Genomic DNA, 27,808 nt, shown 5'->3' on the forward strand with positions numbered 1-27,808 from the left:
GATTTTATTATTGTTAAAGCAATGACACACAGACTTGGAAAGAGCAAAAAACACTGACTCAACAAAGGCATCCTCCATCTAATAAGAAAATTACTCAAGAAGATCAGCAAAATGAGATGGGGGCATGGTTCATTCTAGTTCCTGGCCCTAACAGGAAAAGACAGCAGCACGCCTTTTCCCTTTTAAACAAGGGTTATTTTTTTGTGAGTTTAAGCTTGTTAGGCAGCAAGCCCAAACGGAGCTTTTTTCAGGAGAAAAAAGAAAATAAACAAAACATAAACTACCAAATATCACAGTAGCTTCAGGACAACTCTCGTACCGAGACCCGTTGACGATTTTCTTTTTCCCTGAATGGCACAAAGCTAACAACAGAAAGGCAGTTTTTTCTAAACCACAGTTTTTCAGTATTAGCTTCAATGAAGGGCTACAGATTAAAAATAATTTACAATTACCAACTGTAGTGACTCTTTTGAGTTAGTTTTTCCAGCCAAATCTTAAATTCAGCAAAAAGATGTTCAATCTGATAGACCAATCCTATAGCAGCAACACATAACTGACTTGATCCAATCCTGTTGTGACTTATGTTAACAGTCTAAAAACTTACTGGGGTCTGATAGTCTGATACTCTTGGATGTTCATTAAAGCAATTAGTTTTGTTTCTCCAATTGAGATGATGTTGTCTTTAATTTTCCAACAAGTGAAGGAAGATAATGATCCTGTTCTGCTACAGTTTGCTCCATTTCAGCTAAGTGGAGAAAATCCTTGCTGTTGGAAGGTGATAAAGAAAACCTTTTCGTTAACTCCTGTATAACAGAACAAATGTATGTGAGAAACACTTTAAGCTTTAAATCAAAGGTAAGCATTAGCAATGCATTTTGAAAAGAGCTTTATGTATCTAATGATCCACAGAATAACCAGTTAAATACAGGTTTCATCCTATAAAGCGCCAAGAGGAATTCTGCATTGAAATGGATCAATTTAACTTAACCACGTATTGAATGAAAAGAACAGAAAACAAAATATAGCTCCCTCTCCTAGAAGTCTCCATAAATTAGGAGGATAGGAAAAATGCCCATATATACTGAGGTGGTAACTTTGGTTTTTCACACTTCATCTCTAATCCATCTCTTGCCAATTCTCTCAAGAATAGTACAGTAATTCTTTATCAACGGTCCATTTCTTTTTTTCTGTCATCACTTAGTACTTACTTTTGACTGCAAAACTGTTCTTCTGACCAACAATTTTAAAAACTTGGGAACAACTTCTCTAATCCCACAGATGATACACACAACTCACCAAAGCAGTTTCTTTGAATTTATTAAGGGAATTGTCAGAATGCAAATTTAGCTTCTGGTGTTGAACTCTAAGGTTTTCCTCATGCTTCTTTGCTATTTCCTCTTGTTCCTGTTAGTTCAAAATAAAAATATAACTCTACTAATGCACACTATTCCAGAAAGTCATGAAACTACATTCCCTTCACGGTAATTGCTCACTCACTGCTCAGTACTGCTCTCCAAATTTTCCTCTAATTGTGGCAGTTTTAAAAATTCTCTTCTTCTTGCTATAATCAATGTGAGTGGTTTTTTTCCTTTTTAACACTACTGGAAAACAATCTGCCTTTGTAATTTTAAGATATGCAGCAAGTGGTATGGTGCAACAGGACAGGAACTGGGCAGGAAAACAGTTGGTGTCGCTCCTCACCAAGGGAAAAAAGGAGGACCCGGGGAATTACAGGCCGGTCAGTCTCACCTCTGTGCCTGGCAAGATCATGGAGCAGATCCTCCTGGGAACTCTGCTAAGGCACATGGAAAATAAGGAGGTGATGGGTGAGAGCCAACAGGGCTTCCCTGAGCACAAGTCATGCCTGACAAATTTGGTGGCCTTCTATGGCTGAGGTACATCATTGGTGGATAAGGGAAGAGCAACTGACATCATCTACCTGGACTTGTGCGAAGCTGGACACCGTTCCGCATGACATCCTGGTCTCTAAACTGGAGAGAAAGCAATTTGACAGATGGAGCACTTGGTGGGTAAGGAACTGGCTGGATGCCACACTCAAAAAGTTATCGTCGACAGCTCAATGTCCCAGTGGAAGCCAGTGACAAGTGGTGTTACTCAGGGGTCAGTGCTGGCACCAGTGCTGTTCAGCACCTCTGCTGGTGACATGGATGTTGGGATGGAGTGCACCCTCAGCTACTTTGCTGATGACATCAAGCTGTGTGGCACAGTCAACTTGCCTGAGGGAATGGATGCCATCCAGAGGGACCTGGACAGGCTGGAGAGGTGGGCCTGTGCAAACCTCGTGAAGTTCAACAAGACCAAGTGCAAGGTCCTACATCTGGGTCGGGGAAATCCCAAACACAAATCCAGGCTGGGCAGAGAATCGATCAAGAGCAGCCCTGGCTTGGGGGTGTTGGTGGATGAGAAGCTCAACATGAGCCGGCAATGTCCACTCACAGCCCAGACAGTCAACTGCATCCTGGGCTGCAGTCATTCTGCCCTTCTACTCTGCTCTCGTGAGACGCCACTTGGAGTACTGCGTCCAGCTCTGGAGACTCCAACATATGAAGGACATGGACCTGTCGGAGTGGGTCCAGAGGAGGCCAGAAAGATGATCAGAGGCCTGCGTCAAGCTCTGGGGCCCCCAACATAGGAAAGACATGGACCTGTTGGAGTGAGTCCAGAGGAGGGCGACAAAGATGGAGCACCTCTCCTATGAGGACAGCCTGAAAGAGTTGCGGTTTTTCAGCCTGGACAGGAGAAGGCCCCGAGGAGACCTTAAAGCCCCTTAAAGTACCTAAAGGGGCTACAGGAAAGCTGGGGAAGGACTCTTTATCAGGGAGGGTAGCAATAGGACAAGGCGTAATGGTTTTAAACTGAAAGGAGGTTTTTAGATTAGATACTAGAGCGCAACAGCGCTCCCGCCTTAAAGGGGCCGCGCCATCGAATCGCCCAGCAAGACCGGGTGGGGCCCACTGCACCGACACCGCGCCCAGCCCGACCCGCGCCGCCACCATGAGGGAGATCGTCCACATCCAGGCGGGCCAGTGTGGCAACCAGATCGGGGCCAAGTTTTGGGAGGTGATCAGCGACGAACACAGCATCGACCCCACCGGCACCTACCACGGCGACAGCGACCTCCAGCTCGACCGCATCAGCATCTACTACAACGAGGCCACCGGGGGTAAGTATGTGCCAAGGGCCATCTTGGTGGACCTGGAGCTGGGCACCATGGACTCGGTGCGCTCAGGACCCTTCGGGCAGATCTTCCGGCCGGACAACTTCGTTTTTGGCCAGAGCGGCGCAGGCAACAACTGGGCCAAAGGCCACTACACGGAGGGGGCCGAACTGGTGGACTCGGTCCTGGACGTGGTGAGGAAGGAGGCGGAGAGCTGCGACTGCCTCGAGGGCTTCCAGTTGACCCACTCGCTGGGCGGTGGCACCGGCTCCGGCATGGGGACCCTCCTCATCTCCAAAATCCGGGAGGAATACCCTGACCGCATCATGAACACCTTCAGCGTCGTCCCGTCCCCCAAGGTGTCCGACACGGTGGTGGAACCCTACAACGCCACCCTGTCTGTCCACCAGCTGGTGGAGAACATGGACAAGACCTACTGCATCGACAACGAAGCCCTCTACGACATCTGCTTCCGCACCCTGAAGCTGACCACCCCCACCTACGGTGACCTCAACCACCTCGTCTCGGCCACCATGAGCGGCGTCACCACCTGCTTGCGTTTCCCCGGTCAACTCAACGCTGATCTCCGCAAGTTGGCCGTCAACATGGTGCCCTTCCCTCGCCTCCACTTCTTCATGCCCGGCTTCGCCCCCTTGACGTCACGCGGCAGCCAGCAGTACCGCGCCCTCACCGTCCCCGAGCTCACCCAGCAGGTCTTCGATGCCAAAAACATGATGGCCGCCTGCGACCCGCGTCACGGCCGTTACCTCACGGTGGCCGCCGTCTTCCGAGGCCGCATGTCCATGAAGGAGGTGGACGAGCAGATGCTCAACGTCCAGAACAAGAACAGCTCTTACTTCGTGGAGTGGATCCCCAACAACGTGAAGACGGCCGTGTGTGACATCCCGCCGCGGGGCCTCAAGATGGCCGTCACCTTCATCGGCAACAGCACGGCCATCCAGGAGCTCTTCAAGAGGATCTCGGAGCAGTTCACGGCCATGTTCCGGCGTAAGACCTTCCTCCACTGGTACACGGGCGAGGGCATGGACGAGATGGAGTTCACCGAGGCCGAGAGCAACATGAACGACCTCGTCTCCGAGTACCAGCAGTACTAGCAAGAAATTCTTGACTGTAAGGGTGGTGAGGCACTGGCCCAGGTTGCCCAGAGAAGCTCTGGCTGCCCCATCCCTGGAGGTGTTCAAGGCCAGGTTGGACAGGGCTTGGAGCAACCTGGGCTAGTGGGAGGTGTCCCTGCCCAGGGCAGGGGGGTGGAACTGGATGATCTTTAAGGTCCCTTCCAACCCAAACCATTCTATGAGTCTACGATTCTATGATTCTAAAGCAGAATCTTTACCGGACTCTTAGCAAAACTCCCCACATCTCCAGGACGGGGCGGGCGTCAGCAACATATCCTCACCTTTGATGTTTGAAGCCCACCACAAAGAGGTTTTCCACTCTGTCACATCCTGTGAGCTAAAACCATCAGCAGGTGCTGGCTCATTCTCGGGCTCGGTACCACCCAGACATGTGACCTGCAGTCCAAAAGTACCCCCGAAAAGACCTCGATAACTGCATTAACACACCGGCACGCACTTAAGATGTAAACACTGCCAAGTCTTCTCATATTTGCATCACATACAGAAGACCCAATTTAGCAAATCTAGCCTTTCTTCTGCTGAAACTTTCCTTACACACAGCTCATCTTCTGCCTTCATAAACTGCAATAAAGACCTGTTTGAGCACAAGGGCTTGAACGCTGTCTATGGTGAAGACGCCATTTAGACAAGCCCCAGGTTTTTTTCCTCAATGCCGCCTTGCTTCCCAGAAATCAATCAATACGAAAAGCTCCCTATGAAGACTGCATAAAAAAGCCAATTGCAAGTGCCTTTCCTTGCTACTGTGTTTGTCAGGCAGCATTCAAGGAAGAAACTAGCTTTTCCCCCTAGTTTTGCTACAGATTCATTACCTTTAAAGATGACACTTCTTCCTGTTGCTACACCATTACAGCCTCAGAGCTGAGCCAAATCATACTTCAGGTATGTAGAGACAGGCATGCGACAGGAATATGTTACTCTCAAAAATCAGACTCTTTCAACCACTCTTCCCTTTGCGTACCGAAGTTCAGAGACCATTAGAAAATAAGAACACGAAAGCAGGGTTCTGTCTTCTGTTTTATGAAGCCCATTCTATCAGCCATTCAACTTGAAGCCCAACTCCAGGCAAAACCCCAGAATAAGAAATACCTTCTTAAAAATTTCACAGAAAGGAAGGGCTTTGAAGTCACAAGACATGAAAACATTCATGAAAGCACCGCCATGCAGGGACACATCCTTTATCACAGACCACCTGCCCTGTTGGCTGAGCAATGTTCTCTGCTCATCTGCAGCCACTGACAATTTCAAAATAGCAGAGCGTCTCTTGTTCATTAGCACCGAGCATGTAGGTTGGAATTGGAGCTGGGAAGAAACCCATACACGGTCAGTCTGGTTTCATTCCAGTCCAGATAAGTTCATGATTACTAGGACTGACAGCAGGTCCGCTCCATGTCTCCAGACCCCAACACTGCTCCTGTGCAGCATCCCGAGAAGCAATAAGTGCAGAACAAGAAACCTTCCTTCAAAATAAGGCCCCCAGCTGGCTGTTTGAACAAGATGCATAGAGCACCAGCTGAGAACAACCTCTGCTTTAACTACACCTCGCTCCACTGTCCACATACGGACACCAGCCCCTAAATGATCCCTAAAACCACACATCTTCCTCAGGGCAATGCTAAGGAAATACCAGAGCACAGGGACACCGGGTCATTCAGTTTAAGTTGATGGGGAGAAGGGCAGAGGACTAGAAAGAGAAAAACATGATGAAAGAAAAGACAGAGGAGCCAAGAAAGAAAGGTGCAAGGAAAAAGGCTAGAGAGATGGAGAAATCAAGGCAAACAGGGATGAGGAGACCTGCAGAGACATGGAGGAAGAAAAAGTTGGGTTGAGGAGGAAGACAGAGAGACAGAGATGGGGGCAGGGAAGAAGAAGGAAGGTGGGATAGAGAAAGACAGGGACAGGGAGCAGGATGTACAGATGGAGAGAGAAAAAGGAAGGACAGGGAGGAGAACAAAGGGACCGAGAAACAAAGAGGGTCAGATCCTGATGACGAGACTGAGAAGGAAGGGGAAAAAAAGCAGCAATGTGTAGAGCACAGAGGAAAAGAGCGAGAATAACAACAAAGAGAAAGAGAAGAACAGGGACGGTGAGCAGCACAGGGGGATGGAGAAAGAAAGAGAGGTATCAGGAGCCCTGCAGGGGAGGGGGGGGGAACGGTCAGGGAGCAGCAAAGAGGGAAAGAGAGAGAGGAGATGGACAGGGAGAAGGACAGGGACCGTGGGATACAGAATGAAAAAACACAGCAACAGCGAGCAGGACAGAGCGACAGAGAGAGAAAGAGAAGCGGAAGGAAGGAGGGAGAGGGGAAGACAAGGACAGGGAGCGTGACGTACAGGCAGAGACACAGAAGGAGAGGGCACAGGCCAGAGAGACTGAAAAACAGGGAGGGATGCAGATCAGCACAAAGAGACAGGGAAGGAAACAACAGCAATGGGCTGCAGGGCAGAGAGAGGAAGAAAAAAAGAGGGACAGGGAGCAGGAGAGAGGGACAGCAAGAAAAAGACAGGGGTGGGCAGAGCGACAGAGAAAGAGGAACTTGGAGAAGAGAGGGATAGGGAGCGGTACACACAAAACTAGGAGAGGTACAGGGAAGTGAGAAAAACGACAGAGAGGGAAATGGGAGGAGGGCAGAGAGGGGCTGGGAGGCAGCAGAGGGGTGATGTGGCCCCAAAGGCCTGGGGCTCACTGCAGCTCACGCTCTCTGCGCTGCCAGCAACGTTACGTTTCAGGCAGTTCTGTCTCTGCCTCCCTGCCCCTTCCTGCCTTCGTCTCCTCAGCTCTCCTCCCCTCAGCCGGGCCGTGGCTGGAGCAGAGACTGCTGCACCCGACACAACATGGCTGCCGGGCAGCCCTGTGCCCCCGGACTACAGCTCCCAGCATGCCCCGGGGCGTGCTGGCTCCCAGCATGTCCCAGGACTACAGCTCCCAGCATGCACTGGGACTAAAGCTCCCAGCATGCCCCGGGGTGAGCTGTCTCCCAGCATGCTCTGCGCATTCCCGCCCTCTGACCCCACGGGGTCAGCCTGAGCTGGGCTCCTGGCGCGGGGTTGAATGGCTCCTGTGGTGGCACTGGCACAGAGAGCTTGGAGAGGTGTTTTGGCTCAAGATCTCGAGGCGAGGCGAAATCAAGCCCTGCCTGTGGAAATTCTGCTTCCCAGAGCACCGTGGGGTGGAAGGGGCCCCTCTGCTGAGCTGCTCTCACTGACAGATGTGCCCACCACAGCCACACACCGCTCCTCCGAGGGCCGCTCTGGGGGCTGCAGGAGGAGGCAGAGGCAGGCAGTAGGCAGGAGCGGGGCAGGAGGGATGGTTCCTCTCCCCAGGGCGACAGGCCAGCCGAGGGGTCTTCCTCAGCGGCACTGGACAGCCCACGGAGGCTAACTGCACGTGGCCAGCCTTAGTGATGTACTTTGAAAGGGTAAAATTTACTTTTAAAAGGTAGAATGCATTTTCAAAGGTAGAATTTCTCACTAAGCAAGAACAAAAAGCTGTAAAAAGGTTACAAGGCTCTATCAAACAAGACACTTCGTATAACCAATACATGCCTTGCTCATGAAAGTACCCTCGAAGAACAAAAGAGGGATGATAACATGGGAATATCCTTAAGCAGAAAGTGCCAAAACCGCTGAGAACTGTACAGCTGCTGAAAGAGGCCCAAAGCCATCAAAGATAAGCAGTAACTGGGGGAAAGGTAAAGGCGGCAGTGGGAGATCACGACCACCGACTCAATTAGAGACTGAAAAGAATTACCCCCCCACCGTACTGGAGCATGCGCAGATCAGTTAAAGGACACTGTAGTTTCAAATGAAAGCGAGAGCCTGTACTAACCAATAGAAGTCATTAAGATAACTTACTAAGCAATAATTATAATTAAGGGTGTGTATTTCTGTGTCTTGAACTGTATAAGTATTCCAAAGATTTTGTAGGCTGCTGTGCTAGTTTGTGGATTACCACCTAGCACCCATCTCTGGCATGGAGATGGACAGGGCATAAACCTGCCCGCTTGCGTTGGTATTGGCCTTGGCCTCTCAAGGGGGTTGAGGTGAGGACTGGCTGTGGCGTTGGAGTAGCCGTTACTGCTGGGTGCAGTCCATCTGTACCAAGATCCAGTTGTAAAAGTGCTGCGCGGAGGTGTAGACTCTGGGCTGGTTTGCTCTCGCACAGCCCTTCCCCCAGCTGGTCACTCCAGCAAGCCAGAAGTGGTCAGCATTGCTGTCTTTGCAGACGAGAGGACCACCGCTGTCACCCTGCAGGGGAGGAGAGAGGATGAAGGTGGTGTCGGGTGGCCGCTGTCCGCACTCTGGCCGGCTCCTTCTCTCTCACAGCACCTGCCAGAGCTGTACTCATGGCACAGAACGGCTCTGCTCAGGTGCTGGAGCCTGCAGAGCCTTGCCTGGGAGGGGGTGGTGGGCCTGTAAGGTTGGGCTATCTCTCATCCCTGCACAGTGATCCTGGATGCGTGGAAGACAGATGTTCCGGGACTGGGATCTGGACCTATGAGCTGCCAAGAGCACTGAATGGGCTTTCTGGGCAGAGTCCCCGGCCTCGGGGGGACTGAGGTGCACTGGGCAAGGAGCTGCAGATGGGGCAGGGAAGGTGAGCCCCAACAGCAGTGGGGACCCAGCGGTGGGAGGGTGACTTGCCAGGCAAAGCACATGCCAGGGTCTGTTTGGGCATTGTGACAGGGCAGCCTGTGCTGCTGGGGCTGAACTTGTAGCATATCCTACCTGGCAGGTGTCGGTGCCACCCTGCGGATAGCCAGCACACAGGTTGTGGCTGTGGATGTCCTCTGCGTACTGCCGGCTGGTGTTAGAGCTCAACATCACTGAGGCACACCTTGGCCTCCTGCAGAACATCGGTTGATGCTCCTGCTGTGAGCTCAGAAAGGAATGAACACGCAGCAGCTCGTTGTTGCCAGTTCTCCTTCCCTGTCTGGGTGAAGCCCTTCCCTAGGGATTTCCTTTGCCTCCTGAGGGCATTGCACTGGGGTTTCCCTTCTGTCTCATGTTGGGCATGGGTCAGGCCCATCTCTCTGGAGACATACGTCCCTGCAGCCTGGATCTGGCTGTCAGCTCTGCTCTCGGGAAGCCCAACCCATCTCCCCAGTGATCCAAGCTTGCACTCAGGACACCAGTACTTTTTGAGAACTCACATCTTGCACTCTTGGAACCCCAGCCACTGGTGTATCAGGTTCTCAGCTCTGACACTCTCAGCAAGGCGTCGGGCACACAGGCAAGCTGTATGGAGGAGCTGCACTGGACAGGCTGGTCCAATTCCAGCATGGCGATGTCGTAACTCTTCCTTCTGTCCAGGGCAGCCCATGGAGGGATTCAGCTGACCAAATGGAGTCATAGAATCATAGAATGGTTTAGGTTGGAAAGGACCTTGAAGATCATCAAGTTCCAACCCCCCTGCCATAGGCAGGGACACCTCTCACTAGACCAGGTTGCCCAAGGCCACGTCCAGCCTGGCCTTGGACACCTCCAGGGCTAGGGCCTCAACAACCTCTCTGGGCAACCTGTTCAAGTGCCTTACCACCCTCAAAGTGAAAAATTTCTTCCTAATGTTTAATCTGAACCTAACCTCTTCCAGTTTAAAGCCATTCCCCCTCAGCCTATCGCTACATGCCCTAGTAAAAGTCCTTCGCCAGCTCTCCTGTAGGCCCCCTATAGGTACTGGAAGGCTGCAATTAGATCTCCCCGGAGCCTTCTTTTCTCCAGGATGAACAGCCCCAACTCTTTCAGCCTCTCCTCATAGGAGAGGTGCTTCAGCCCTCGAATCATCCTCGTGGCTCTCCTCTGGACAAGCTCCAGCAGGTCAATGTCCTTCTTCTGCTGGGGACTCCAGCTGGATGTAGTACTCCAGGTGGGGTCTCACAAGAGTGGAGTAAAGGGACAGAATCACCTCCTTTGACCTCATGGCCACACTTCTTTTGATGCAGCCCAGGATACGGTTGGCCTTCTGGGCTGTGATCGCACACTGCTGGCTCATGATGAGCTTGTCAATCAGCACCCCCAGGTCCTTGTCCTCGGGGCTTCTCTCCAGGCATTCCCTGCCGAGCCTGTATTTGTGCTTGGGATTGCCCCGACCCAGATGTAGGACCTTGCACTTGGCCTTGTTGAACTGCATGAGGTTTGCACAGGCCCACCTCTGCACAGGTACCTCTGGATGGCATCCCTCCCCTCCCGTGTGTCTACCTTGCCAAACAGCTTGGTATCATTGGCAAACTTGCTGAGGGTGCACTCAACCCCACTGTCCATGTCGCTGACAAAGATGTTGAACGAAGTCATGTGGCATAGGCAGAGCTAAGTCTCTCTTCCTCTTCTCAATCAGCTCTCATTTCCACATGTCGCTGGAGTACAATGGCAGGTGTCTCATGTGCATCCCTTCCTTGCCTAACCTAATTCAGGGCAGCTGAACTTCAATTTAGTTTACAAATTCCGTCCTGTAGTGGTAGGGGAGGTGCCAGGGCTCTCCAGCACAACTGCATGCGCCTGACAGGGACAGCAGAGGTCCTGTACAGGAACCCCGTCCCCATCCAGCCTGGCTGTGTGACAGGCATCACCCAGGGCATCTCAGAGAGAGTGGGTGCCTTTGGGCCAGTGACTGAATCCCACCCCTGCAGTGGTTTGAGCTCTCTCCCTTCTCTCTCCAGTAGATACTGGGCAGTGCCCGAACAGCAAACACATCACACCAGGGTCTTCACTCGTGTTCCTTCACTCTCTAACTTGAAAAGGTTCTTCTCTCCTCCAGTGTTTAACCATTCCCTTGATGATACAATTATGGATCAGGCCAATTATTTTCACAGTTGGCCTGAATCACACGCTGTCCACACCAAGGACACTCTCAGCATCATCTCTTCCTTCCTGAGATCAGCTTCACAGAATCTCAGAATCACAGAAATTTTCAGAGTTGGAAGGGACCTCTAGAGATCATCTAGTCCAACTCCCCTGCTAAAGCAGGATTGCCCAGAGCACATGACTCAGGACTGCATCCAGGCGGGTCTTGAAAATCTCCAGAGAAGGGGACTCCACAACCTCCCTGGGCAGCCTGTGCCAGTGCTCTGGTACCCTTCTTCACAGTTAAAGAAGTTTTTCTGTGTATTTGAATGGAAATTCCTATGTTCCAACTTGTGCCCATTACCCCTCGTCCTGTCACTGGGAACCACTGAAAAGAGTCTGGCTCCATCCTCCCTCAACCCACCCTTTAGGTACTTGTACGCCATAATAAGGCCTCCCCTCAGCCTTTTCTTCTCCAGACTAAAGAGTCCCAGCGCTCTCAGCCTTTCCTTGTAAGGGAGATGCTCCAATCCCTCAGTCATCTTAGCTGCCCTTTGCTGGACTCGCTCCAGCAGTTCCCTGTCTCTCTTGAAGTGGGGAACCCAGAACTGGACACAGTATTCCAGTTGTGGCCTCAGCATTTCAGAGTAGAGGGGGAGAATGACCTCCCTTGACCTACTGGCCACACTCTTCCCTATGCAGCCCAGGATTCCATTGGCCTTTTTGGCAACAAGGGCACATTGCTGGCTCATAGATACTTTACTATCTACCAGGACCCCCAGATCCTTCTCCTCAGAATGGCTTCCCAGCAGGTCTACCCCTAACCTATACTGGTTCTTTGCATTCTTCCTCCCCAGGTGCAGGACTGTGCACTTGCACTTGTTGAACCTCATCAGGTTCTTCTCTGCCCAGCTCTCCAGCCTGTCCAGGCCACGCTGGATGGCAGCACGGCCCTCTGGAGTGTCAGCCACCCCTCCCAGTTTGGTATCGTCAGCAAACTTGCTGAGGATACACTCTGTCCCCTCATCCAGGTCTCTCACATTTCCTCACTCCTCTCTCTGGCTGCTCTTGCCCAGCAGTTTTTCCCCCTTCGTAAATCTGTTCTCCCAGAGACGCTCCCACCGTCACTGATGGGCTCAGCCTTGGCCAGCGGTGGGTCTGTCCTGGAGCTCTGTCAGACATGGGGGAAGCTTCTAGCAGCTTCTCACAGAATTTCCCCCTCTAGCCCTCCCACTACCAGACCCTTGCCAGGCAAACCCAGTAGAGAATTCATTCTTCTCGTTTTCTGCCTCATTTGGGCACAGCTATACAGCTACAAAGAGCCCCTGTTTGGATCGCTCTTGGCAGCATTAGCACTTTCTTACTCTGCTGATGCTGCCCACTGACAGTTCATTATTCATGGTCCTCATCTGCTTTCTGGAGCTTTCCTTGCCCCGTGTGCCCCAGTCAGATGTCTGGCTTATGGAACTGTGGGAGTCTTCTCATATCGTGTCTCTGTTCACAGCTCTCGCTTGCACTCCCCACCTTGGTCCCCTTCTGTGCTCAGGTGGATCCATCCTTGCAGAAATCTCTTTATTCCAGTGCCAAAGTCCCCGTGTTCAGGTGTGCAGTATTCTCCTTCACAGTTATCCGCAGTATCCGCTGATACTCGAGTTACAGACAAGTTGATGGGCTCCTCGAGAGACAAGAAGTTGTTTCGATGCCTTCGTACTTCTTCCCCAACTTGGGTGTCACTACCACTGAGCCTCGGACCGTTTGTGCCCATGGAGTCACTGGCACCTGCTTGTCATGTACGCGCCTGTCACCCTTCCCGCTGGCAGACCCATGGCATACAGTACAGGTGTGCTCCAGTGATTAGTCCGTCCAGCCCAGTGGTGGCGGTTTTGTTGGTTTTTTTTTCCCAAGAAACCAGCAGTCACATGCACTTCTAGGCCTCTGGCTTGAATTCTGCCTTGTATCTACCTCCCTTCTTTTTTGGCTTCATCTGTATCCTTCGTACTCGTCAAGTGGCGGCATCCTTCTCTTTTGAGGTCACAGCTCCTTTTCCTTTCGGTGCTTCCTGTTATGCTTTACTCCTAAGTTCCCCAGTTTTGGTCTAACAGTGCTAGATAGTTTTTGTTCAGGGCAGCCTGGGACCTGAATGGGAACAGAGGTGTTAACTGGGGGCACGGGCATATGCTGTTCTTTCTGCTTGAGCTGTGGCAGTGGACACCACGGCAGCAAGAAAAAGCAATGAAGCCCAGCAGTGTGAGCAGGTAACGGCTAACAGGGGACTAACAGGAAGCAGCAAGTTTCTCCATCCCAAGAAAAAGGTACAGTAAGAAACACACTGATCACAAGGATTTTGGCTAAAAACCAGCCAAAGAATAAGGTTTGTCTTAGATTTGTTTCTAAGACCACACTTCCTACAGCAAGAAGCTGGGTACTATTTAAGCCCCACCAAATGGGTTTGTTCCATTTACGTTGAGGAAACGGTGGAATGGGAGACTCTTTGAAACAGTCCAATTTTCCACACTTTACTCTGAAGCAATGGAGATAAAGGAAGACATTCATGCCGGACAGGTCCCAAAGCACCATCTTTATCATTTCATGAGCTGGAGGAGCGGCTGGCAACCGTGGAACCTCGGAAGTACATTCTGTACTGGCTGGCAACTGCCTTTGTTGGTGCAGCAAGCCTGGAGCGGGTACCACCTCTTCGTTTGTGTGTGTATTTCACTGTCAGTTGTAGTTTTGTTTCAAGAAAGAATCAGAGGTAAGGTTCTGACGGTCTAGTTTTTGAAAGAAAATGACTGCTTTCAGGGTAAGAATACGATTTGCCTGACTATTGATAGCTTTAACGTTTTCATGTATGTTCTGGCAGTGGAGGAGAAGCACAAAAGGTGAAAATGGCCACTGCTGGGAATGACGACTATTTTTATTCCGACTCTGCACAGGTAAATGCAGTAGATTTTAGAGTGGTTTGTATTGTTGATTTTCTTGAGATGTCCATGTTGAAAGGGAGGTTTGTTATGTAAAGTTTGAAGTTGCTATGTCACGCTGGCTGGGTTATGGCAGCATCTGTAGATGAGATATCTGATCTTCAGAAGTGCTGAGAAGAGCTACTGATCATCTAAACTATGGACAATTTTTCCTGGGAACTGGGCTCGGATACTCAGAGAATACACAAGTTAAAAACCGCGCATAGAGATCACTCATCACTGTCCTGTTGAACCAACATTATATTCTGAATAAATAGGCCGTGTTTGCAACTTCTGCTTATAGCGACTCCCTGAATTTTGCAAAACCAGTTCTTTAAAGCAAAGTCCTTCAAAAGGGGTTTGTTCTTCCAAGAAATATTTATATTCCACCTGGTGAAAATCCGGGGGCAGCTGTGAGGCTCTTTGTCATTGCATCCGTTTCATCCCCGGGGGATTTAGGCATTAATGCTGGGGCGATGGGCTTTGGCTCCAGCCCCCAGCGTGTCTCAGGGGATGGCCCAGTCGTACTGACTACAGTCCAACAGTGGCGTGGGTTTGAGATGCTGCTCCTAGACCCAGCTACTGGTGTCTGGAACTGAGTGAAACTGACCTTCAAATGCTCCGATATTTTCAAGTGTGACTTTGTTTTCCTCTAAAAAATCACTCAGAAACTGGTTAAGAAATAACCGGCAACCTGGCATTTCCAGCTGTCAGCTGGGATGTCGTTCATACCCAGGATATAAACCCGAGTTTATATTTGTCACCATAATGCTGTTATACCTGGACTACTGTATTATTAATTAAAACCGAAGAGTTTTAAAAGAGGAGATTCACTTTTGAGGCAACCACTAGCGTACGGGAATGTAGCGTGACTTACCCACAAAGTCATTGTCCTCATGTGGGTTCCGGGTGCAGATTCTGTCGCTGTGTTCACAGCAGCACACCCCGTATTAATCCATTTAGTCCATTTTTATTGTTGTATTTACAGTACCTGAAAACTGTTTTCTCCTGCAGCAAAAGTACAGCAACACCTCCTGTTGCTGGGAAAGACAACCCTCAGGCTGTTTGAGCATCAGTTGTGCCTTCCATCACAGCAAACCTCGTTACATGAATGGGCCTTTTTTGCCGCCTAGTAACAGTGAGTAAAAATATATTCTCAACCATTTGTTCATGAGAGTAAGTAGATACAGGAAAACGCCCTCCCAGTGCTTACTTCCCGTGCTTACATAGTATGTATTAAGGTCAAGAAACGCACTGTTACAAATCACTCGGGTATGATCTGCTGCCCCAGCAAGTTGAAGGCAAAGAAAGGAATTGTATTGGCGTTTGAATAGGGTCTGCCACATGATTTTTTTCAGCTGTCACATTACAGGTCTTCCTAACTATGAGTGACATGAAAGATGAACTCACAAATGGCAATTTAGGTTGCCAGGGTCCACAGAGTAAAAGTGTTGCTTTACTTGGGTATTTGCTAGATTAAATCTCTCCAGTAGTGAAAGCGGTGAGTAGGCAGATAATGATGTAAGAGAAATGAGTAGTGTGTGTGGTGGGGGAGGAGGTTGGTAGGGCCACTGGTAGCAATATCTGTTGATAGAGCACAACATGTGAGATGGATGAGACCCCCCTCGGATAGATAACGTCGGAATACAGTGCAGTGCGTGCAGGTGTCTTTCCATTCATCATTTGGAATAAATTGTTCAGGCGTGAACATTGGACGCAGGCTATTGAAATACAGTGTGCAAGGCAATACCATACCCCCTCGTCCTTTTTTACATAGCGTAGAATGATAACTGTGTTCCTCTTTGCAAAAGGCTTTCTTCAGCACTGCCTCATCTGCCCATTCAGAGAAGCAAGTGCCCATGATTCTTCCTACTCTCTGTAGTTGGAAGATGCTCTTGGAAGAGAGTGTCTCTCCTACTCTCTGGTGGTTGGAAGATGTCAACCTCTGCAGATTTTTTCTACAATGCACAATCTCTCTATTTAATGATTCCTTCAATATGATAATGATTTAAAAACTGTACCTGCTGGTCTGAACCTGGACTTGATGTTCTAGTTCCCTCCTAATAAAATACATATAATGTTCTTATCTGCAGATGCCCCATTGCCACAGGGTGTAGGAGAAGGGATTCTGCCTCCGGCCCATCGTCAACAATCGCTCAGAACTCATAAGAATATTTTACTACCGGTTCACCCTCCAGTGATTATAAACCTCAATGACGAAGATGACGAAGAGGACGATGAAGAGAAAGAGAACTGTAAAAAGTTTTTGTCTTTCTTTTTCAATGAAGTAGAGTCGGGGTTTTGGACCCTTGCAATGTACTTCACAACTGATGTATTAGAATTTTTTTTTTAGAGAAGAGTTGTTGACAATTTTTGGAAATAGTTTCCAGCTAATCTTCAAATTTTGGAACTGGTAGTCCCCAGATGGGAGTGAGGCAACGTTTTCTAACTCCTGTGAAATGCCTGGCTGTAGATGTCAGCAGTGGTATAAACCACATACCTGAACTGGGACAGATAAGGAGCGCTCACTTCACCAGCTCTGCCGGCAGACGTCACGTGATGGTGACTTTAGGCAGAGGTTTGGTGACACACACTCCCCAGTGACGTGTTTAGTCAGGAGATTTCCTTTTGGGTGTAAATGAAGGATTATTTTGCAAAGGAGTACTGAAGATGCTTTTGAATCATTTTAAATCACCAAACGTTAGCTTAATATGTGTTGTGAGTGCAATTCCATTGCACTTGGCAATGCCTAATATTAAGGAACCCTTTTTCTGTCCCGAAGCAGAGGCTACAGTCAGAAAAGAAACAGCCATGACCGAAATGAAATTCATTATGGGATTTGATTATTAAGAATTGTTGAAGGTCTTTGTATAGATACCTAAAAATCTTTTAAAACTGTTTCCTACAGATGTTTCTGAATGGGTGCCTAAGACTGCTGCAGATATTGAAGAGGAAAGAGCAATAAAGGAAGTGTGCTATATATCTGGTAAATACAGAATTAGTCACTCTTTCCTAAACAGCAGCACTGCCAATATAGTAAACTCCGGTGGTTTTTTTCCCTCTTGGGATATATTTAGGCGAGTATTACAGGATTCAGTACCCTCACAAACACCGATCAACAAAAACCGCGTCTTTGCGTTGGGAAAATGAGCTATTACCCTTGGAAGCTACCAAGCGACGCTTGCAGAAAGGCAAGTACTTTCCGTCTTCTCGGACAATGTTTACCAGTTTTCAAATTACTGTTACAGGGAGAAACGATGACATAGTTTCCCGTCCTCCCCGCTTTTTTAATTTAGTGACGATAAAAGATAGCATATTACAAAGAGCATAAAAATCCTTCATTCCTTTTTCCCCATATATATTTATACTGTCACGTGCGTGGTGACTCCCTGCATCAGACGACTGTAAATGGAAAAGGTGGAAATGGGCTGTTAACCCTACGCGTACGTTCCTGAGATACACAACATAGGTCTTTCATAGACTTTTTCTTCGCGATCAAGATCTATGTAGTCTAAGTTTAACCACCCTAAGGTTAGGAATGTAGTTTAGATTTCACATGTGGGCTCACTGTTGGACATGGAGAGAGACGGGCACTCTTTGGGGGCTGTTTATTGGATCATAAGACAGTGCCAAAGACAGGTGAGATGGCGCCGCGCTCTCTGCTGGCTCTCTTGGCTGTCTAGAGGATTAGATGCAGCCATACACCAAACTTTTATAGAACTAAATTTAGAAGAAATAAGTACCCCCTTGAAGTGTCTCGTAAAAGATAGTACCAAAAGAGTTCCATGTTGTTTTGAATGTTGGGCTTTATCCAACATAATTAAGGTCCAAGGAAGACAAGCTAATAAATATTTACCTCCCTTAATATGTTTCTACTTCATTCTTGACCAAGTGGCACGACTGAAAACAATCTGTATTAGTTCATTTAATGAACCAGTAATAATCCAATTCCATTTGTAGCCTCACAGAAGCCAAAGCAGCTTAGGCTAGATCAGGAAAGAACCTCACGCATTGTCAGACTCTCCTGTAGTGACCTTTGAGAGCATTTTGCTGTTGGCATTCAAACTATTTTAAAAATTGAAGATTTTGCTGCTTGGGTTTGATGATGAAACCTGAAGACTTCTTGAAATGTACTGTTAGAGTGTTGAGGCGATAACAGCACAATGTTACACAGAAAATTTTGCCTTTAAATCTGTGAAAGAATTTTCTGAAGTGTTGTGTAAGTACATAGTAACATATATTCTTAAAAACTGATTGATATTCTTTTCTGTATTTATGTTGTTTTCAGAATACGCAGATGACAATGCCCCGACTCCTAAGAACTCATGGGTAATTGTTGGAAGAATCCCTGCTGGAGGAGTTAAAGCTAGCAGCAAACCATCAGTTATGTAAGTGTCCATAAAGCGTTGTATTCTTTGTTCAGGTTTCAGTGTGTTAGCTTTTTTTATGGGTATTAGTTTACAGAGGCATTGAGATTGTACCTCTCTTGTTAAAGCTGCTCTGACCTTTTGTTGTCATGGGGCAGATTTTAATGTATCTTTTATTTTGGTCACCAGACTCCTAAATCACACAAAATGCTTTCAGGTGTCATTGCTACTACTATTTTTAGTCCATTTAGCATATGGAACACGTTTAGTATTTTGACACCTTCATGGCTAAGCGTGGTGGATACCTGAAGACAGTGTGTGGGCTTCCACAGAGAAACACTGTTCTACAGACTGTGCTGCTGAGATTTTTGTTATTTCTTTGTCAGACTACTGATTTGTTTCACGGAAGTAAACTTGCACTTTGAAGCGTCAAAATTATGACTGTTCCTTCTTAGAAACTAAACTGCTCTATCTGGTACCCATTTGTAATACCAGGGACCCACAGATTGGCTGAAGTTACCTCTATGCTTTGGTGGCTGATTCTTCAAGAACACAAAACTGTAGCACAGGCTTCATTTTTTTGGTACTTACAGAGCCGAGATAAAATATCTGAGGACTTCCTCTTGCACTGCCGTGTTCTCTATCTGTCAGTCTCAGAGTGCTTTGTGACCAAGGAGAACTGTGATTTGGGGTTTGGGTTTTTTCAGTACCAGGAGAGAACAGGTTATGTATACAAAGGAACTTCCCCGTTCACTAGATTGTCAGAACATAATGTTTTGATGTTCGGGTTTTCGAATGTGTTTTCACTGCTTTATGTTGGGTACAAGTGGTTTATTTGAAGTTCTGATCCCCTTTCTTTCTTCTCCTAGAAGTCGAACTGGGCCTACGAGTGGAACATCAAAAGCAGTATGTAAAAACAGTCTCAAAGGTTTTTCTACACACTGCACTTAATTCTAAACAATGTCGCCTTGTATTAATTTTCCAAACATTGACTTAATCTATTTTCCAGTAAAATGTAGTCTTTGTGGCAAATACAATGTATTGAATTCAGCATAGCAAAAAGTGAGTAATGCCATCATTTGCGCAGTTCTCATGCGAATATCGGTATTTGTGCCCAGTAATGCATTGTATTTCATAGTGAATATGCTGGAAAATTTCCTGTACGACTTTATGTTGTACAGATAATGTATGGTGGGTTTTAGATCATGCAGGTTCAAGGTTTGCACAGCTGAACTTGGTGCCGTGTTCTACCTCTGTCTGTCCGTAGCTTGTGATACGTATGTTTGTATGGGTTGTTGCGTGCTTTTTGTTTCCTGCAATGAAAATTCTTTAGAGGGTATTTTTTTCCTTTTTCACATTGTATTGCTTAGCTTTGGTTTTGGAACAACTTCCCCGACTCTTGAGTGTCCTTTTAATGCTGCAAAATATAAATACTGATAGTTGCATGCATCTTTCCCCATTAAATGAACAGTGGATAGCTTGTCCTTCTAATGGTCCGGAGCTTAAAAATCCGTTTAAAAATACGGGATAGTATATTTTTTTCTGCACATAGCTTCAGTCCACTTGGAAGAAAACTGGATTGTTCACAGCAGTCTTTCTGTGAGATACAAACAGAGCCGAAGGTTCTGAGTGCCCGAGAATGCTCTTTTCAGGGGGGTGAACGGGCACATAAACATCACGCGATGGCATATGGACTCCCCAGAACACGTTCAGGACAACTGTATTTGATCGAAGCAGCTGTTTTCACGCAACCTCAGCTAGCGTTGTGCTGCTCTTTCCAGGATGGGGTGAGCGGTGCTGTCTTGGGCTGTGTGGGCTTGAACGTGTCTCTAACGTGTGCATCAAATCCTTCCCTGTTACACAGAGTGACGACCTGGCCGGTGCTTCCGAAGAAGATATAACGAAAGCTACGATGATCCAGTCGTGCTGTAAATACGATCCAATGAAGTAAGTGTTGCTAATGTCACATCTCTTCTTTGAAGATTATGGAAAGATTGTAGAGGTGGGTTCTTTTAACAAGAGAGACAAATGCATACCTTTTTCTTCTTTTCCCAAAAAATTGTTAGTTCCATGAAGAAACCCTTGGCTCCACCTCCACCATCATACATTTGCTTTCGTTGCGGAAAACCTGGCCACTATATAAAGCACTGCCCAACAAATGGGGTAAGATTGTGGGGTACTTCTGGTGTTACTTAGCTTTTCTTATTTTTACCTTGGCAGTTACGTAACAAACACGGGAACGCTCTTATTCGGAAGTGTTTCTCTTGGGGTGACAGACAGATGTTATATGGCAATGTTGCAAAAGCCTTCAAAATTCAAGGGAAACCTAGAATTAAAAATGTGACATTTTCTTTTTTCTACGTCATAGACATTAAATATGCCCATAGATCTTTCTCTGGGAACTTTCATGTGTATTTACATATATTTCAATACTATTGATGTTTCTGTTGACCCCACCTATTGAGTATTTGCGTGTTTTAATGACACAAGTCTCTGGCTGAGTACTCATGCCAGGTAACATCAGTCGCTGAATGCATGTGCAGCCTTCATGTATATAGGTGGTGAAAGTAAGTTTCTGCAGTGGCCGATTCCGAGCACTGAGTTCAGCTCTCACTCTGGACTGCGCTTTGGAGCCATATGCGATTGCGTCTCTTTTCTGAGTGGGTGGTGAGCTCAGGGATATGTTACCCTTATGGAACCTGAAGTTAAGCAAAAGAACGTCGATTGAGTTCAATACGCTGCTCAAGTCTTTGAAACGTATTGGCTCTATTAATTTAGGAAAATAAGTATTTTAGTCGAGAAACCCTTGCGCTAGGTAAAAGGAGAGGATTAAGGGCTTTTGCTGCTTAAAATAATCATTGAAATGTCATTCTAAGTATGGGTCTTAAGATGAGATATGTCTGCATTTCTTTTTTTAACAGGACAAAAATTTTAAGCCTTTTCCCAGAATTAAAAAGAGCACAGAAATACCAAGGAGTTTCGTGATGGACGTGAAAGATCCCAATAGAAAGGGTGCTATGCTGAAAAACACTGGAAAATGTGCACTACCGATTATTAATGCGTAAGTATGGAGTTAATTGGATGGACCAAAAAGTGAAGGAGACAAACCATGCGTAAATGCCTGAGGGACGATGCAACCGAGTTGGCCAGCGTCGGTCATTACGGGGGAGGAAGCACTGGCATTGCATCGTCACCTTAACAACTGTGATACTTGCTAGTATTAAAATGGGGTGGTCCTACTGTTCGTGCCTCTGGAACTTGGTTAAACTTGCAGTGCGCTAAGAATCTGTAGTTCTGCAAAACATTTCTGTCGTGTTTAACGTGGAGTTGTTCTCTTGGAAAGCTCATTTTGCTTCTGTTTTATGTTCCAAAGTCTTCTTGTAAAATTTAACAAATAGCTCTTGGACTGAGATTTCCTCCCCTGCTCTGACTTTTATCAAATCCCATGTGGGAAACCCATTGAGATTTTCCTGTTGCTATAAACTAAGACAATAGTACTGTGTGCTGGCAGGAGTGGCTGTTTCAAAATGCACTTGGTGGCACTTCTGTTCTTCTGTCACGCATCTCCTTTTGTAGAAGCTGTAACATAGACCTCTTCCATCTATAAAATGCACTTACTCGGAGACAAACTTTATCCTGAGCCTACAATTTGCATGTACCCTCTGGCCCAGGAGAGGTGGGATTCATTGCACCTGATTTCTGGCTGTCAAGAAATGATGTTTCTAGTCTGAGCTAATTTCTTAGTTGATCCAATGAATGGGAAAGTTCTGCAGAAAGAAGATTGTTCCCACCTCCCTCTTCTCATATTGTGACTATTGCAAAGTGGTTTAAACTAAATGTCTGCGTCTCAGAAGGCAAATGTGAAATGAGAATTCCATCTATTATCTTCCTCTGGTGATATCCAAAGCTTCGAACAGTTTTCCTTTACCCATCTGTAACTTTTTTCTTCTTCCTTCCCCACCCCACCCTCCAGGGAAGCTTATGCTGGAGGAAAGAAGGAAAAGCCTCCCTTTTTACCAGAGGAGCCGTCCTCCCCCTCGTCCTCAGAAGACCCTATTCCAGCTGAGTTTTTGTGTGTCATTTGTAAAGAGATAATGACTGATGCCGCTGTTATTCCCTGCTGTGGAAACAGTTATTGTGACAAATGTACGTATTCTTCCCGTGTTTGTTAATTCAAAACATCACCTCTGATTTTCTGAGAGCAGAAATAGGAGACGGCGAAATTACGTTGTTGCCCGTTCTATTTCATACTAATGTATCCCCTGAATAGGAAAGGGCTCTTTTTGTATAAAGGAAAAAAAAAGGCAGAAAGCTTTTTTTCCTTTCATGTATCCGGTTAAATCCTCTTTCCATGCGGAAGGAGGCGTATGAGAAGAGTGCATAACTGCGCAGTGCATTGCAGTATTAGATATCAAATGCATTTAGTTTTTTCACAGCCCTTTCTCTCACACATAATTGTGTGCTCTGCAACAAACAGGTCGTTGGGCATTTAATCTGCATTCTTCTCCAGGGGAGAGTTGGTGGAATCCTTCAGAACTCAAACCTACTAATGTTTTGTTGAGGTGTGTTTTATTCATTAACTGTGAGGTTGGTGACATCTCACTGCAGCGGATAGTGGAAAAGAGACTGGTCGAACCATCAAGTGTTACACTGGTGAAATATCAAAACTGTATACCAGAAATAAATGCTGCATACTAGAAATGTTTTACACTATTGAACATTTACAGCTTCACGCTCTCAATTAAAGCCATATTCCCCCATCAGTCATATATGTCTTTTTATTAGAACCCCCAACATTGCCGTCCTTTGGCTAAACCTTCTGTGATGACTCTATTGACACACAGGTATTAGAACGGCATTACTGGAGTCTGAGGAACACACATGCCCAACGTGTCATCAGACAGATGTTTCTCCTGATGCTCTCATTGCCAACCAGTTCCTGCGCAAGGTAACGTGATGACTTCTACGCAAACTGTTTGTAAGAAAAGTCTGTTAGTAAAAGGTGAAAGGGAAGAAAATAATAATTTACGTCTCCTTAAGCAAGGCTAAATTGCATAATAAGGCCACGTTTACTTTCTAAATACATCATCTGCTGCTACAGAAGCTTACAACTCTTTAGAGACAATGGGGCCACTTCAGGGCACACTTTTGTTTTCCAATTTGGTGTTAACACTGAAGTGCTTTAAATACAGATACTCTGAGTCACTCGTCATCAATATCAGTGTTTAATGCGATGTGTTCATACATCTGTGTGTTGATTCATTTTAGGATTGATAACGTTTGCAGGAGCACACAAGTAACATTACTCTGTGGAGCCTTTTCTTCGTGTATCTACTGAAGTTTCATACTACCTTTTTGTAAACGTTTTTCTGCCTCTAGGCTGTGAACAACTTCAACAATGGAACTGGTTACGCAAAAAGGCTCCGTCAGCAGATTCAGCAGCAGCAGCCGCCACCGCCGCCACCACCTCCACCACCGCTCATGCCTGTTTTACCTCCTGGACCTTTTCGGTAGGAAATCTGTAGATCAACATGAATATGAAAGACACCAAAATGCTGCAGTCAGATTCTTCTTCTTGAGCTTCTCCGCTGGCGATTTATGCATCATTAGTGACAGTTCCAGATAACTGTGGAATTTCTGGGTTTTGTCTTTACTTTGAATGAGGACACATTGATAAGTTGGAAGTGTGCCTCATGCAAGAATTTTCTCAGACTTGTTTCTTGCTTGGTTGCCTTATCAGTCGTTCAGTAAAGGTTTACCCTGAGAGAGGAACGTTTTTTCCCCAGAAGCCCTTTGATTGCATGTGGCTCACAGTTCCTAAAGGAACCATTTAGTTATGTCAAATCTTCTTGAGTGCATCAATTTCTCTTTAGGACTGGGGAAATAATATTTTCATGAAAAGTGTAAAAGTACAATTATAGGTAAAATTGGCCAGGTGTTTTCACATTACTTTTTTCTACAGTCTTGATATCATCGATACTATGATAAGTCAGAGTCATCCTCAGCAATACACAGTGTAGTCAGTGCCACATACAGATTGGATAATAAACGTTGAAACACTGTAAATCTGAAGTATTTACAAACATGACAGTCTAAGTTTGCAACCCAGTGAAGTCATATGAAAATACATGAGAAATCTGTGCTATTGTTTAGGGCTTATATCCTTTCGACTTCATGCGCTGAATGCAAACAGCCGCTCTGCCCAGCAGACTGTCGGGCTCGGCCGTACCGTTGAATGCACCGGATCACAGTTCAAAAGAACCTCTCGGGCAGTCTCTGAATGATCACATCGACATTTCCCAATAGAATTGCAGCTCTTCCATCTTCCCACACTGAGATTGAGCGTGTGGGTTACACGTACTCTGATCCTTTCATGTGCAGCCAGCTTAATAAACTATTTTTCCCGTGAAATTTCTCTTTCAATGCCAGTAGTCCATAGGGACTTCTCGACAGGGCTTCATTTGGAATCGGCCAACTTCACATTTGTAAATCTGAAGTTGTTTCTCTTATTTATATTTTTTTTCTCCATTTCCAGTAGTCAGCCTTTTCTCACCTTAGACTTTATATTTCAAGCAGCATTCCAAAATGCTGTTTGATTAATAAAAGTGTGGGTTTTTTTGTAGTGGTGCCGATAGCGTTATACCTCTTGCTGCTCTGCTGACGGCTGCTGAACCTCCTCAATCTTCCTCTCTGTCAATCAGCAGTTTGTTGGAAGAGAAGGTAAGTTTGATGTCAACATAGGCAAGGATTCTTGTATTTTAGTAGAGCTTATTTTCCAACTGTTTGCATTTACTCACAAGACCTGTCAGGTTCCTGTGCTGCGACAACCAGCGTTCCCAACTCTTCCGGGCCCCCAGGGACAACCGATACCCACAACTGGTAAGGAACGATAACTTCAGAATTTCGTTTAAAAAATTGACCTTCAGACAAACTCAATGGGATTTTGCTCTTTGTCCTCTCCCCACTCCAACAGGTCGCCCAATGGGAGGCAGTGCGCCTCGCTCAGCAGGTGGCAGACCGGGCTGCGAACTGTAAGTGTCCTACCGAAATTCAATATGTTCCTACTTGTAACCTGCTAAACGAGGCCGTACCACATAACTTACACAACAGCTGATTTATAATGAAAAAAGTCTGCACAGATAGTTGTGGAGAATACAAGTGGTAATTAAATTTTAAATGCCTTAATTTGAATTGGCCTTAGCAGAGGGGATCTGCGCTTGCAGTAAGATGATTTAAAATAAAAGCCCAGTACAGGATTGAAAAGAGGACTCTGAAAAATGAATGCTTTTTGAGGAAACCATAATTCCATGTAAAACCTAAAGAGAATTAAAGGATCAGATGGAAAGCCGCCCTTTAGATTACTGGCTGAATAGAGCTGGAAAAATTGATTTCCCAATAGAAATCAGCCTCCAACGTTCTTTTTTCTAAAAATTTTAGTTGATACTAATTGAGCAAATCCTTGGAAAAGTCAGTGCTGTCATTTTATGACAATTCTGAATTTCTTCAATGTGTTCATGTCCAACAGCCAAGCTGCTTTCTCTCATTTGGAGAGAGCAGAGACTGTTTTATCCATCATTGCAGTGTCAAGCTGGTCCTTCCTTTTGGTATATATTTGTTCTAGATAGATTGTAAGGGCACAGTGTGTTTATAAAATGTTATGAGCAATAAAACCAGAAACCAGGATCCATTCCACAGATTATCTAAAAATCTCAAGTTCAGTAAGCAAGAAAAGAACAATTCAGGGACAGGAACAGGCCAAATACATCATGGTGAGGCGACAACATCGGAAGTATTAAGTGTCTCACGGAGCGGCAGAGGAGCGGTGGGCGCTCAGCACATGGGAGATGGGAGTCTCTTTTAAGCACGGGCAGCCTCCACCCACAGTCGCAAGGCGAGAAGAGGAGAGAAGACTGCGGGAACTGTTGGGGGTGAGGGTGTGGAAGGCAAGTGAGAGGATCAAGAAATGAGCGTAGTCTCAAATGACCAGGAAGCAGGGAGCAATATGCTTACGTTGAGAACAAGAAGCCACCATGCTCCCGCTTTGTTCTCTTTCCTCTGTAAAATCAGGGCAGAGCGTTACAAACAGTGACACATGTCTTGGGGTCTCTTTAGAAGTTCAAATCGAGGATTCCCGCACAGCGAATGTTCCCAAAGAAGGGCTCAAGCCCAACGCTACCAACATCAACACCAGTCTTTGTGCCTGTGCCTCCACCTCCCTTGTATCCTCCACCACCCCAAGCACTTCCCCTTTCCACCGGCCTTCCACCACCCCAAGCACTTCCACTCTTCCACAGTTTTCTTCCTCAGTTTCCGCCTGCTCAACTTCCATCTGCTGCGTACACTGTCCCCCCGCTCCAGGGTATGCCCCAGCTCCTGCAAGCGTGTCATCAGCTTGGGTACCAAGAGCAGTACCATCCCCACGACACACGCACCTCCTGTATCTCGGGAGGAGTTTTACAGGGAACAACAGAGTCTGAAAGAGGAGTAAGTAGTTGGCTCAATGAAGTTGTGTTGCTCTTCACTTCTGCATTTTGAGAGCAGACCGGACTGCAGTTACACTAAAGTGCATCTGACATAAGCAAAAATGACGTAGTGCTCTTTCCAATCTACGTTTTCATTGGAGACAGTAAACATGCAAAACTATTCTAAAGGATTCAAATGAGCATAGGCAAAAAAAGCCCAGATGACTGTTTGACATGTCCGTACTGGAGAAGCAGGTTGTCTAGAAGAATCAGGAGGAGTTCCGCTCCAGCCCCTGTCATTACAGGGGTTGGATGATTCAAGGGATCACCCTGACAGGAGTTTCCTACGTAGGGTACTAGCTCACATACGGCAGAGGTTACAGCAGAGCCATCGTTAGAATTGGGCAGCAGTTGTTCAGGAGCAGGTGTCTCCGTTACTAAAGCTTCACTGTAATGACATCCTTCACCTCCTGACAGCTGTGGCGAGGCCAGAAGCTGAATAGGTGTCATTGCAGGATTTTCTGCGTCTCCCTGTTCTGACTGTAAGCGTTACCTCGAAGCCCTTTGAAGGGGACAAGGAGAGAAGGTGTCTTTCTTTCCTCTTTTCCTTATCACATGTGGATACACGTAGAGATATTTACCTGGGCTGAAAACTGGTGGCTTTGGCTAGTATTTGGTTGACATTGTTTTCTTTGGAATTGAAAGATCAGACTTGTTTGTCAGGAAACTTTACACTGGTGAAGGACTTTGAGAGGAGGAATGATGCCAACGAACATATGAGGAATACTTTGAAAGGGTTCTTCAAAAACTAATGAAAGACAAACTTGTGAAGAAAAGACTCAAAGTAGCTGATGTCTTCTATGCCTAAAAGTCACTTGGGCAGGAGTGGGAATAGGCGGCTCTTAGTAATG

General features: G+C 46.7%; 2 protein-coding genes across 3 annotated transcripts; both read left to right on the top strand.

The window, feature by feature from the left end:
• Nucleotides 1-3,015: 3,015 nt before the first annotated feature.
• Nucleotides 3,016-4,293, top strand: LOC309684800 (tubulin beta-5 chain-like; the record flags this gene model as incomplete). Of its 2 annotated transcripts, XM_082500660.1 has the most annotated exons (2): nucleotides 3,016-3,188; nucleotides 3,300-4,293. In XM_082500660.1, 2 exons carry the CDS (start codon nucleotides 3,016-3,018, stop codon nucleotides 4,291-4,293), a joined length of 1,167 nt encoding a protein of 388 aa, XP_082356786.1. The 2 variants fall into 2 exon arrangements, with proteins under 2 accessions (XP_082356786.1, XP_082356785.1); XM_082500659.1 differs by having other exon boundaries at nucleotides 3,016-4,293.
• A 9,703-nt stretch (nucleotides 4,294-13,996) lies between these two features.
• On the top strand, nucleotides 13,997-25,549 carry LOC309684811 (E3 ubiquitin-protein ligase RBBP6-like; the record flags this gene model as incomplete). The annotated part of the gene is made up of 8 exons (XM_082500670.1): nucleotides 13,997-14,044; nucleotides 20,300-20,382; nucleotides 20,502-20,598; nucleotides 21,357-21,496; nucleotides 22,409-22,581; nucleotides 23,280-23,383; nucleotides 23,815-23,922; nucleotides 25,409-25,549. The coding sequence occupies 8 exons, from the start codon at nucleotides 13,997-13,999 to the stop codon at nucleotides 25,547-25,549; spliced, it is 894 nt and encodes a 297-aa protein (XP_082356796.1).
• Nucleotides 25,550-27,808: the final 2,259 nt, after the last annotated feature.

This window comes from Vanellus vanellus, assembly GCF_965231255.1.
Source record: "Vanellus vanellus genome assembly, contig: HAP1_SCAFFOLD_44, whole genome shotgun sequence".
Classification (NCBI taxonomy): Eukaryota; Metazoa; Chordata; class Aves; order Charadriiformes; family Charadriidae; genus Vanellus; species Vanellus vanellus.